At 33.4% G+C, this 13,498-nt stretch overlaps 3 protein-coding genes, 1 long non-coding RNA gene and 1 other non-coding gene across 8 annotated transcripts; 4 read left to right on the top strand and 1 right to left on the bottom strand.

The window, feature by feature from the left end:
- Positions 1-269: 269 nt before the first annotated feature.
- On the bottom strand, positions 270-2,953 carry LOC121765003 (ER lumen protein-retaining receptor-like). The gene is made up of 6 exons (XM_042161039.1): positions 2,722-2,953; positions 1,757-2,022; positions 1,558-1,673; positions 815-888; positions 662-725; positions 270-576 (listed from the first exon to the last, which is right to left on the bottom strand). Exons 1-6 carry the CDS (start codon positions 2,810-2,812, stop codon positions 540-542), a joined length of 648 nt encoding a protein of 215 aa, XP_042016973.1. The 5' UTR covers positions 2,813-2,953; the 3' UTR covers positions 270-539.
- Positions 2,954-3,907: 954 nt separating this feature from the next.
- On the top strand, positions 3,908-4,871 carry LOC121764198. The gene is made up of 2 exons (XR_006042550.1): positions 3,908-4,277; positions 4,792-4,871. It is a non-coding gene; the product is annotated as an uncharacterized LOC121764198 (long non-coding RNA).
- A 2,437-nt stretch (positions 4,872-7,308) lies between these two features.
- Positions 7,309-7,381, top strand: TRNAK-UUU. The gene has a single exon. It is a non-coding gene; the product is annotated as a tRNA-Lys (tRNA).
- Positions 7,382-7,539: 158 nt separating this feature from the next.
- On the top strand, positions 7,540-8,893 carry LOC121770303 (transcription factor BEE 3-like). Of its 4 annotated transcripts, none has more exons than XM_042167068.1 (6): positions 7,540-7,792; positions 7,874-7,972; positions 8,054-8,119; positions 8,250-8,318; positions 8,429-8,491; positions 8,578-8,893. In XM_042167068.1, the coding sequence occupies exons 1-6, from the start codon at positions 7,616-7,618 to the stop codon at positions 8,665-8,667; spliced, it is 564 nt and encodes a 187-aa protein (XP_042023002.1). In that variant the 5' UTR covers positions 7,540-7,615; the 3' UTR covers positions 8,668-8,893. The 4 variants fall into 4 exon arrangements, with proteins under 4 accessions (XP_042023002.1, XP_042022998.1, XP_042022994.1 ...); XM_042167064.1 differs by having other exon boundaries at positions 8,572-8,893; XM_042167060.1 differs by having other exon boundaries at positions 8,414-8,491.
- A 3,296-nt stretch (positions 8,894-12,189) lies between these two features.
- LOC121780769 lies at positions 12,190-13,188 on the top strand. The gene is made up of 3 exons (XM_042178398.1): positions 12,190-12,278; positions 12,730-12,804; positions 12,875-13,188. The coding sequence occupies exons 1-3, from the start codon at positions 12,225-12,227 to the stop codon at positions 13,103-13,105; spliced, it is 360 nt and encodes a 119-aa protein (XP_042034332.1). The 5' UTR covers positions 12,190-12,224; the 3' UTR covers positions 13,106-13,188.
- The last annotated feature ends 310 nt before the right edge of the window (positions 13,189-13,498 follow it).

Below are 13,498 nucleotides of genomic sequence, written 5' to 3'. Positions count from 1 at the left end.
TACTGCACATTAATAAGTAGTACTAGTAGTTTTAAAGTGAGAATATAATAGGTTGACTTTGTTAGATATAAGTGTGAAGAGATGTCTTGTATCGGCAGGCTCTTGCTAGAGTAAGGAGTTCGGGTGATGTTCCTATTTATAATTTTGGTTATGTTCGTATAGCAAATATGATGTCCATGTATATATGCTTCTTGCACAAACAGAATTGAAGAGAGACACTGTTACTGCATCTTGCATCTTTCCATATTTGAGTAAGAAACACGAAGAAATTATATATCATTTGCTTCATTCAAGTACCAAATAAATGGTTGGCAACAAAACGGTGCATCAAATCTTGCGAGACCTTGCTAAACAAATCTTGCAGATCCGGCAAGAATACTTCCACATATTCATCTACCAATACAAAATAATGCTCTACAAATGGATACTCGCACGTTGTGAGTGAAAGAAAATGATGCTTCACCAATTACCACTTCTCAATTTGTAACCATCTGTTTCTCAAAACTCTCTCACCTTTTTGTACCTTTCTCAAAGCAAGCTCAAGCAGGCAATTCGAGCTTCACGTTATTCTTCCAGCTGAAAACAGTCGAATATTAGATGTATATACCGTGTTTGTTTTAGATTTACATCGATCATTAGATGATGTGTGTAGAGATCATACCTTTGGAAGTAGTAATAGAAGAAGTCAGCATAAAGAAGCGTCTGAACAAGTCCTGAAATCCAAACTGTGGGAGCAGAAATGGGATACAAATATTATTTGAGGATGAGACTCAGAGAGAGAGAGGGATAGAGGCAGAGAGGCAGAGAGGCATACTTATCCAGTGGACATAGTGTGGTTCAGTGAAGAAACGGTAAATCCAGTTAAGAATATAAAATGCTCGGTATGCACTGCAATGCAAAGGCAAGGAACTCATCAGCTAATATCACAATCACAGAAAGAATTGCATAGTTAATGTTACTTTAACATCGGCATGGTAAACAATGTCTCTGTTTGAATAAATCTGGCAGAAAGATGAGAAGGGCACTTCTTCAGATGGATGACTAATAAGAGAAATGGTTCTTCAAGAGAGTTTTGATCAGGTCACATATGTTAAAGCAATTAATCTTCTAAACCGAGAGATACAAACATGAAAAGGTGAACAAAATACAAAAAGAGAAGAAACTTTGATCACCAAAAACTATTAATAAGCTCGTTAGCAGTTGTTGAATCAATTAAAAGATACACCGCACTAGTAAAGCTTTCGGACAGATGTAAAGAAAAATATAATGGACGGCTGGATGATCATATCATCTAAGCATAGTTTCTAACCAAAATAATTTTAAGGAGGGATATAAAGCACGAATTATCCAGCAAATCACATTCATGCAGCAAATCATTTATCAAATTTTTAACCTTAATACCACTAAAATATATCCTTCTTGAATAAAGCATGAAATATCCATCAAATCTCATTCATGCAGTAAAACTGGTGTAAGACAGCCTATCACAAAGTTCCATGTAACCAATAAAATAAAGATCTTCACTCAGAAATTAGGAATGCTGCAATTGACAATTACCCTAGAAGAAAAACATATTGTCCAGTCAAGTTGTCGATATTCCTTGTTCTCTGCAGCAAAACTAATTGAGGAAGGATAGCAACTGCTTCTAGGTATAAGGAAAATGCCCACATCACCTGATAAACCATACATTAGAGTCAAGACGCATGGACTTAAGTAAGGTTAAGGCTAACTAGCACTTTTATGGGAGCCGAGATACCTCTTTGAAGGAAAACTTCTCATTTGCAATCAGTGCTAAAAACAAACAGGGTATCATAAGGACATAGTGACGGAAAGTGTCCTGGTCTTTGTTGTAGGATCTGCGGACAACCTTGTGATGCTTCATATACCAGAATATCGATATGGAACTTCCCAAGAAAATAATTTTCATCAATGTATTGTACAATGAGATGTAGTCCGTGAAAAGATCCAAGTATCGAGTGACAAAAACAATAGCGTAGAGTTCCTGGGTCTTCAGAGAAACGCCTACAAAAAGTAATGTCAATATTAGATTGTAGGTCTTATAACGCCGAGGATCTAACATCTTCGGCCGCGCCACATTCAGATAAAAGAAACGGACACAGCCTGTCTGACGAGACATCAAGTTGCAAACAAGCACGGCTAAACTAGACAAAACAACTCTTAGCATTTTTACCAAATCCTATAGTGCCATTAACATAACTCTGTTGTGGTATGGTCTTATAACACACTTGATCACACCACAATTCCACTACTGAGTGAAAAATTCTAAGCATAGATAACACAATCTTCTTATAGTTCCTATATCGTTCACATTAGATTGGATTAAACATTCAAGACCATCTGACATGATCTGGCTAGCAAAACTCGAAAACCTTGATCACTAAGATACACTCTAGTCTCTAGCTGGCACAAATTGAGACCTTAACTAATAGATCCATGCTGATTCCAGAGCTGAATTCAGAAAAATACACAAACACACACATTCATCAATTTCTCAATCACCAGAACGTATTACCTTAAACCCTAGATAAATTAGTTTCCTAAGAAATGCACATTACGGAATCAATCATCACAGAAATAAATAAAAATTGCCGTGATCAAACAAAGGAAATAAAAAAACAGTTAGCAGAGCGCTCATCACTTGTTCGATAACCAGATCAGAGATTTTGAGGAAACACACTCAAAGATGAGGAAATGCATTACCAGCACAAGATTTGATAGTGTGAATCTTGAGGAGCAAAACAAGAACACTTGCCAAATGTGTCATATCCCCTGCTAACCTGAAAATGTTCATCTTCTCCTCTCTCTCTCTATAGAATGCGAATTTTACTGAATCAAAGAGGGCAGAAGATAGATCTGGCAACAATTCCTGCGGTAATTTGTCTTTGATTTCAGTCGTTAAGTCTGAACTTAAACTGAGATGAGATCTCTCTGGGGTGGGTCTATTGAATTTATTTTTTAAATAAATGTTTGCAATTAACAAATTTCGCATTTGCTTAAGATAATTAGTAGTAGTAATTACTTAAGATTGAGTTTGCTATTTCCCACCAATGAAAAAATTATAGCTATATTAATAAATTGACGAACAAATTTGGAGGGTGTGCTTCCAGAAAAACTAATCTTAAAGATTGAAAAACTTTGAGCTCTTGAAATTGTTGTCGAGAAATTACGAAAAGAAATTCGTATCATGATATTATTTTTCGGAATTTTTTCATTGGTGGAAAATAACAAACTCGGAATAAAGTTCATGATATTATTTGTCAATTTCAAAATTTATGGGAAAAACCAAACTTTTTAAAAATTTCATTATATTAGATGCAAATAACCTTTAAAATCAAATATGTCCACTTGAACGATCCTCGTAATATTGTATTGTATAATTTATTCAATTGAAGACCTCCTATAAATATAACTAGACACGAATGGACTATGTTATAGATGTTCAATTTTTACAATGACTCAATTCGTATACAAAATAATATTTTTTGTTTACATTCAAGATAGTGTCTACATTAAAGTAATAAGTAGTAGTATTATTTTTTTCATCTATTCTTTTATTATTTTCACTAAACAAAGTTGATCAATGATCAATTATCAATTATCATCAAAAGATATCATTTTTTATACTCCATTCATAAAATAGGAGTAGTTGATAAAAATTGAAATTTCATGAATTAATAGTATTACGTTTCAAATTTTATTTAATTTAATTTTGCGATTTAAATATTATCACCAATATTATTATTATTATTATTATGCTGCAGGTTTACATTAACAAATCAAATTAAAAGGCAAAAAATATTGAGTATAACTATAATTGAATTGGGTAAAATTAAAAAGTCAACTACTACTACAAGTAGATATTGATATAAATGGAGGTGCCCTCAAATTGTGTCCATACATCTAGTTGTTTTCAATACATCTCTCTCCCTCTCCCTCTCACCGCTGACCTTCTCCTCCGACTGCTCCGTCGTCGTTTCATCATGACTCATATCCTTCCATATTTCTGCAATTCTCTGATTCCTGTTCAGAAATTTGTCGATTTTTGTTTATTGTGAATTATTAGTCCGCTAATTGCTAACCCTAATCGTTTTAATTAATTTATCTCCTTTTTTGTTATTAAATTTTGCTGTTCTTTTTTTCGTTAACTGAATTTCACGAGGAAATCAAAGAGAAAAGGACCGAGAAAGGGCTCAAGCTCGCAATGGCAAAGGCAAGACTAAAGACGATGGTTTGACCCCTGAGCAGCGTCGCGAAAGGTGCCCCTAATTATTATTGTTTGCAAGATTTAAGTTTTAGTTGTGTTGATTTTATGTTTTGATAGGATCTGAATGCCATGGTGATTTTTGTTGTATAGAATATGGTGTTATGCGTTAGTATTGACCTAATTCATTTTGTTTCCGGCCTCGTTGATTTGTAAATTCTTTGCATCCAATTGTAATGTTTGAGGTCAATTTTCTGCAGAACCAGTCTTGTTCCTATATTGTTGTATTGATTTGTACTGATCTACATACCATGTGCAAACATATTGTTTTGATTTGATAGATAGATGGATTTTGTAACAAAAATTCGATTTTGATTGTTTATAGTTGAGGTATGGTGTCATTCTTGCTGTTAGATTGACATTTTCGATGAATTTATGTACAAAGATAAGATTTTGATTGTGTGATTGAGAAATAATATTGTTCTTGCTGTTGGATTCAGTTATTTGTTTATATCTTGATATTTATCTAATGATATCGTGCTTTGGTGTCTGCCCTTGTGATCAAACAGAGATGCAAAGGCTCTTCAGGAGAAGGCCGCGAAGAAGGCAGCTCAGGCAGCAGGGAGTAGTGATGCTGGAGGTAAGAGCACCAAAAAATAAGGAATCACATCGTCAATGATTTTCTCGATTTGAGCTCTTGTAACCATAAACTCTTGTGTGTTTTCATATGTAATGGTACACTATCATTTTCTTGAACTCTTCCAAATTCCAATGGAGTAAAAGTGAAGAAATACCACAATTGTTATCGCTATCACGCATACTTTTGTTTGATGCTTGTCTGTAATATACTGTATAAGATAAGGTTTGATATTATTTTTTTAAAATCTAGATCGCGCCCATAGATTGTAGTGTGCGGTTTCTATGCTTTTTTTAACATACCCAAACAAGTTGGTTTACTTTGAGTTGCAACACTTAGGGGGAATTTACTGTGGCTGTGAGTGATAAATTGATTGATAAAGATAATCCAAGTTAATCCATTGTTTCCCTTTTGGAATTGATTAACTTGAAGTTTGTTTGACCATCATATCCTTCAATTACTTAATCCTATGTTTATCTATCTATCTTATCACACCAAGTAAACACCCACTTAATGGCTTGAAGAATATAAGTTAGTAAACATGCCTCTAAAGAAAATTCCACTTAGTAAACTTATTATTGTTTTTACGTTATTTTGTACTATGTTATTTCTCTTGTCAGATTTGATTGGTTTCCATCTTCATGTGGTGTTGTTTTGTGATCTTCATATACAAAGTTATATAGGAGTACTACATTTTGTATCAGTGTTTGAGTATATTGAACTGAGAAATTTGACAATACATGTAGTCAAGCAGGTAGAGATATGCAAGTAAAACGATCCATCATTCTCTATTCTCTTTAAGCAGGACTCTTCTGAGTGATTTGTCTAGTTTACTTATCTTTAGCATGATATCTTCTCGTTATCGTAGATTATAGGCCGAGATGTCTTGAATACCAATAGTAGTGTTTACTTTTAACTCTGGCTGATGCAACTTATGTTGATTAGCTCCTTTTGTTTACGCATTCATAATTGATGCTTTTTAAACAGATTTCAATTGGTTTTGCTTTCTTTGCTTGTTGAGAGTGTAAATATAAATTAGGAAACTGAAATATACTCATTTAACAACTCAACAGTGCATGAAGTGTAACAGATAGTGAAAGCTTTGATATCTTTGATGTGATATAAGATGATATTCAGTGACTTATATGATAGATGATGATCTTTTCTGTTTGTAGTTTAGTCACTGTTTTCTTTGATGCTTGGCTGAATCTGAAAATGAAAATGAATTGTAGTGCCTGATAAAGATTCCAAACTTGCAAAATTGAATATTTGATCAGTTTTTTTAATTCCTTAATGGTTCCTCATTTTCTCATTGTGGGGTTGAATGATTCAGAGCTTCAATTTTAATTAGTTGTATGTCTATTTTGATGCTGTAACAAGTTCTGTAACACATGAATAGATTAATGCTTTGAGTATTAACTGAAAACATGTCTTGTTTTGGGATCTTTCCATTTATTTATTTTTTGCTGCAGTTTGTCTCAAGAAAATATGATGAGGATATCAAATTACTAGAATGTATTGTGATGTGATTTAGTTGCTATAATTGTTGGTAGCTACATTTCGTGAAAATGCTATGTAGTTTGCTCCTAACACCTTAAAAAATAGTAGTGTACAATTTTACAAATCATAGGAGAATTAAAGCCACGTTTGTTCTTTTATTCATTTATTTGGAGTTAGAAAGGAAATTAACAAATCAAATTATTACTATTTCATAATTTAAGAAATTAATACCATCAACAATAACTTGTAAATGAATAAAATATAAGAATATATAAAAAATAAAACAAATAAGGTTAACTTGATTTAAGCAACAGTGGCGCTCACGTTTTTCCATCATCTACTTTTTCCCTAACTCAAGGAAAGATATTTTTTTTATTTTACTACATACTATATGAAAACTGAATAATTGTAGAAATTCGGAAACACGTTTAGAAGTCTAATACGCCTTTTAATATTCATTGAATTAGAAGAAAAGCTCAAGGCCTTTTAATATGTGATTCACGGAAAATACTTAGAAAACATTATATAGGAGTACGTAACAAAACCAATTTAATCCCGATACTACTCCCTCCGTCCCGGCTAAGATGACACATTCCTTGGCTGGCAAGGGATTTTATGAGTTATTGGTTAAAGTGTTTAATTGGAGAGAGAGAAAAGATGAGTGAAAGTATTAAAATAGACAGGGAAAGAAAGATAAATATTTTAATATGAGTGAAAAAAAGTTGTTCGGTGTATTAATTGGAGAGAGAACGTTTCCAAAAAAAAGAAATGTGTCATCTTAGTTTGGACAGACTAAAAAGGAAAACGTGTCATCTTAAACGGGACGGAGGGAGTAATATTTTGGCCACAATTATATTCTATCGACGGATATATACTGAAAACTTCTACTAATAAATTTGCAAAATTAAAATCCAATACAAAATAAAAAGTAGCTTTGTTTTGACGTGTAGCCGTCTTAGCTCAGCTGGTAGAGCGCGTGGCTTTTAACCACGTGGTCGTGGGTTCGATTCCCACAGACGGCGTTTTTAAACAATTTTCTTTTACAATTTTAATTTAATGTTTTTTTAATAAAATTGATTTTGTTGATTGCCCCCTCCACTCAAGGGCATTGGCTTCTCCTCCAATGTGTATATATATATATATAGTAAATCACTAGTTGCAACTCATTGCTACTATTAGGAAAAAAAAGAGAATATCTCTCTCTCTATCTCCCTGCAATAAGAATATTGGGTGATCATCAAATATTCTTAGCAGACATGGAAAACTACAAACACTATTTTCCTTCACCAGATGTCCAATTGAACACCTATTCTTCCAGCTTCACAAATCACTATTTGCCACAACCATTAAACAATATTGATCATGCTCACACCAAGAGGAAATCACCGGAGATCATAACTTCTTCGCCTCAGCTTTCTGATACAAGCAACAATGTAAGCTTTTCTTTTTTTGAATGTTTTAGACTTAGTAGATTATATAAGATGATTAATGATGTTTTATTTGTGTGGAAACAGAAGGGGAAGAAATCGAAACGAGAGAAGATGAAAGATGAGGTTGTTCACGTTAGAGCCAAGAGAGGCCAAGCTACTGATAGTCACAGTTTAGCAGAGAGAGTAAGTCCTCTTTTTTTCTAAGATTGTGACTTCATATTAATTAATCTTGAATTAATTTGTACTTCTTTGTGTATTTATTAGGTGAGAAGAGAGAAAATTAATGAAAGGTTAAGATGCTTGCAAGACATTGTACCAGGATGCTACAAGGTCAGTACTATTATTTTTCTAGACCGACGACTGTCTTTACAAACCAACATAAGTCTTTTCAGCATGCGTGTTGGTTGTAATAATACTACATTTTATTTGATAAAAGTTGTTTGCATATTTAATGAAACAGAGCATGGCGATGTCAGTGATGCTGGATGAGATCATAAATTATGTGCAGTCCTTGCAAAATCAAGTGGAGGTAATTAATTGAGTAAAATTAATTCATGAACTAACACCAATTAATCATCTTATAATTAAGACTTGATTGATATAAATCCCTCTCTTTAAATCCAGTTTCTTTCCATGAAGCTCACGGCGGCGAGTGCGTTTCACGACTTCAACTCCGACGAAGATGCTTTGGAGATATTGCAGGTGATTTGTGTAATCTATTTTTAATGAATTAATTAAGTATTTTCGGTAATAATTTAATTAATTGGATGTTATTGATAAAGATGCAGAGAGCAAACATACAAAATGGACCACCTCCTCAGTCTGCTCCATTAGGATTCAACTTTGAATATTACCCTCAATTTCCACACAACATGTGAAAATATATTCCACTTTAATATTGATTGGTTACCATAATTTTTTTGAATTTTACTGATTTTAATTTGTACACAAGAGATGCAGAGAAATCAACAAGAGATATACATACTCAATTATATCCATTTCATACACTTGATTTAATGAAATATTTAGAGTACATAAATCTGAATCCTGATAGATTTTTTGGGCATTTTGTCTCAATCATTATAATTTATTTTGTTGGGATGTGGGGAAATTGTTCCGCTTTCTTTTTCATCATTTGGTTAAATTTTTTTAGTGGATGGCTTGTCCTACCACATTATTAATTGCTAATTATTTAGACAAATTATATCAACATCTAAAAGGTAGGACCATCAACAAATATGTCGACAATAATATGGAATTGAAATCGATTCTTCTTAGCTATGCTAAAGTGTAACATACATGTTCCCAAAGATGACAATCTACACCATTGATCTTTGTACGTATAAATACAAAGTATTATCATAAAAAGCATACTTACATGCAATAATATCATAAATAAAAGCATTAGATTCATATATAATAAAAATGGTTTACACAAGATATTTAATAGATTTGCTCATACCAATATCACTAGGTAACATCTTTCTAACACTAGGAGATTTTTTTTTATCACTCATAATTACTAGTATAAATAGTATTCATATCAATAGACACCTTAATTAGTCCATCCAACATAGCAATAAATAAATTACACAAGTTACCACGCAAGTAAATGATCATCACCAAGATCTCTCTCTCTCCATAAATAGGTATACAAACATACATATTGAGGGAACAAATATGTATATCCAACATAGATGACAAGCAAGTGGGGCACCTACTAATAATTCACTCACTAAATCTCAAGGATGTTGCCAATTCATGATAAGAATGATTGAAAAGGGTTTAATAAACAATAAAACAGTGAAATCTCACCTATGTATATGTATGCCTAGAGAGTGAGGAAGCAAGTAGATGCATTGAACCCAAGAGAAGACAGCTGAGAATGGGGCATAGGTTGCCATAAAGAGGCTCAAATATGTGGGATCTCCAAAATGTGTGTAGTTCACTAACCCTTTTATATAAGGCCACTTTTTGTAACTCTTGTCAACTCAATCTCTCTCATTGACCCCTTTTGACCTAATTTCATTGCCCCTTTCTTTGAGCACATGCATGCACAATGAGAAGCTAGTTACTATATGCCTCACCAACCCTACCCCACCCTCAATGGATCTATATTCCTAATAGGGATTAAGCCAACTTAAAAACTAAACCCTAAACACTTGGCCTATGCGATCGGGCTGTTCGAATTCTAAAACAAACATGGAAATATGTGTGTTTTATTTGGGTGTGTAAGTAAGAGTTGAAGATGCATGGGGACATATTATGGCTAATTCAAGGATCCTCCAACATACTTTGTTTTTGTATCAAGCTGTAAGCCTGTAATACATGGTGGAAGTAGTTGGGCTGTCAAACCAGATTTCATAAGATTAACTAGCATCGAATTTTTAGAGATACAGATAATATGTTGATTAAATTAGATCCACATATTTGATGATGGGAATGGCTAATTAAGATAAAGTAATGGGACATAGTAGAAAATGAAGCATAACATCGTGTCATTGTAAATAAATGAAGTTACACTGAAACAATTCAAAAGTACCTTTTTTAAGAAATAGTAAGAAATAAAAAGTATCATAAATAAACTGAATTTATCTGAGAACAATGTTTCTAACACTTAATTTGTTCCCTAAAAAATCACTTTGTTTGAAACTTTTGGACAAGAATATAACCTATACAAGCCACGACTGTGATTTCAAGCAGAAATATCTCACCTGAAACATGGAGTACATAGCATGTAGTTTGCTCCGTTCCTTTTCCTTCAATCAATAGAGCTTCATACAGGGGGTAAGTCACTTACAAGATGGAGAAGAAACCCGAAACCAACGAGCTCAAAACTGGCGATGGGCATTAAAGAGTGTGAGGAGATTGTACTACAAGTCTCTTTGAAACTTCAGTTGCTAGTTTTTTTTGCTTTGGGAGGGATGCATATCCTGAAAAAGCCTGTAACAGATAAATTGTGCAGATAATAATTAGGTATATGTATTGAGCCAGTCAGTGGTAAAACAATAGATCGACACAAAAATAAGGACAGTAGACTCACACAAGGCATGAATCAGAAATTGCAAACAACCAAAACAAAAATTGGAAGAAACGGATGGGTCTGGTAAACCATGAGTTCCATCAGATACAAAATTGTTCTATTCACATAGAGTGATTAATCAGGTTGCTTTTTTACAACCATACAATAAGGCTCAAACTGCTCAAGAGTTACCGTGGAAACAAAAGTTACAACAATATTTTTGTTTCTATAATTCTGAAGGATCATAAGGTCTTAGGATACAACAAAAGATATTTATCCATTGCCGGGACTGATTAAAATCAGTCAAACATCAAGAAATGACACATTACGAAAGAAGGAACAAACAAAGATGTTAACACATTTTTATGGTATTGATGTATTCTCATATATCAATTCAAAAGGAAATGTCAACGATGAAGCAAAACTCAGTTGGTAAGATGCTTCTCTTCCACCCTATACGTCGGGGTTTGAGTCATCGCGGAGGTAAACAGGAACCACTATTGATCCTCTTAAAAGAATCAAAAGGAAATGTCATGACACGAAAGCTCGCATCTTTACCATATTCTTTAAGCTAATTAACAGATCCTAGAGCAAGAAAATACCATGATTTGGAAGACCATATACAATAAAATTCTTGCATGGAAAAAATCTTTCAGAATAAAGAAATTTTTCATGACAGACACGAAGCTTACAAGTTCAGAGTCAGTTAAACAACATAGGTTGTTTTTGACATTTTACAAGAATTGTTTACAAACTATTGACATTTTTCTATAAGTTGTTGACATTTGATGTGTAAGCTAATGACATTTAATGTGCAGGCTATTAACGATAATATCCCGAGTTAACATAATTTACTTGCAGTTGACATTTCGAAAATGTTATAGATGAATGGCTGAAAATGCATCTCCATACTCAATTAAGTTAAAAAATCTCCATCATAATAGGACCCTACTCTAGGATATAGTAGATGACCAACATTTTTCATCATCGAATAAATGCCAACGAATTTGAACTTCATATTATTTCTAACTTAGTAATTTTTACTCGAGGGGCAACCACTAAAATTAATAATTTTTTCAGCAATTTACATTTCACTCATATTTTATATTGTTAGTAGTATTGTTTCCAACTTAATAGTAATTTTTTAGTCGAGGGACAACCACTATTGATAATTTTTTCAGCAATTTACGCTTCACTCATATTTTACTCATTTAACAATGAAATATTCTTGCCCAAACCTATGGAACCGGTTGTATTTGCATGTGTTAGCTGATGCACATACTTAGGCCAAGAAGTACTTGAAAAATAAGATGCCTTTGAAATTCAAATTTATAAATTCATCTAAAGCAACCCACGTTTTATCCATTATTTTGCCACAATAATAGAATCTAAAATATCCCTAGCACAAGTAAAATGGCAAACCACGGTCATCCTGTCAACGCTGAACACGATTCCAATCAGGCGCAGGTAACGTTTAGATAAATTATATTTTTTCGACTGCAATTTAGGAAATATAGATAAGTTTAGCTACTCCACATCTTCAAATATATTCGTTTGGATCAACAATGCGCAGCACTCTCTTGGTTTTATCAAATTCAACTGTGTTTTAACAAATTTATAACTTATGGCATCATTATATCCAAGACTACTGTAATGAGTCATGTTAATAATCCCAAAAAAAACAGATGTTATCTCATTTTTCAATTTCCCGACGTAACGCTAGCCGATGCGTGTATTGCCTTCCATTTTCGTTGTTTTTTAGCTTTGCATCTCTGTTTTTGGGTTGTGTGGAGTATTATTTAAACTTAAAAGAAAAGTTTTCTGAAATTTCTTGCAGTTCCATATTTAGTTAATAGTACTCCAAATATACAACCTTTCTAAAAAAATGGAGTAAAATTTAAGTACAACCTTGTGGCAGATGAGGAATAGGGATCTCGTGGACCAACCCTCCGACATCCATAGCCAAGGCCAAGCCACCAATTTCCTTCAAGAGGTACATAATTTATTCCAATTTTTCATTTTCCACTCACAAATCTTCTTACTTAATTCTTGGAATATCTAAGAGTGGTGCACAAGCTAAGGACGCGGCACAAACCGCCGTCAACATGGCTAAGGGAGCGGCGGTTGGCGCCGCTAACATGGCGCAAGGGGCGGCGGAGGTGGTCAAGAATACTCTAGGGATCAATGCTCCCAACGCCAACTCCAACTCCAACTCCACCACGAGCACTGCTGCCGCCGCCACCACCGCCGGAGGAAACAACAGTCACCCAAGGAACCCTACTACTAGGATGTAAATTGTAAATTCTTTTTCACATTCTTCGAATGACATGATACTCGTTTTCGTGCAATTGCTAAATTTTATTTGTTTCTACTTTTATTTTTTTTTGTTGGAGTTGCTTAATCATTATGGCAAAAAGGTTCTGTATTGTTAGACGTGACTCTTTCAATTTGCAATAATTTAGTGTTGCATAGAAATTCAAACTTGTGATAGGCTTATAATATCACTCATACAAAATACAAACAACATAACTTAATCTATAATAAAAATTATATTACTATTCAATTTACAATATAGTACTCGTTTTACATAACTATGTTAAAAAAAAGTTATACAACCAAGTAATTTGAATATTCTTCGCGTCGGAGTACTATTATTTAATAATGTAATACGATCAGCATGTAATTGC

Source organism: Salvia splendens, chromosome 2, assembly GCF_004379255.2.
Source record: "Salvia splendens isolate huo1 chromosome 2, SspV2, whole genome shotgun sequence".
In the NCBI taxonomy this organism is placed as follows: domain Eukaryota; kingdom Viridiplantae; phylum Streptophyta; class Magnoliopsida; order Lamiales; family Lamiaceae; genus Salvia; species Salvia splendens.
Note: the sequence above shows the minus strand (reverse complement) of the source record. Positions and strands in the feature narration are given on the sequence as shown.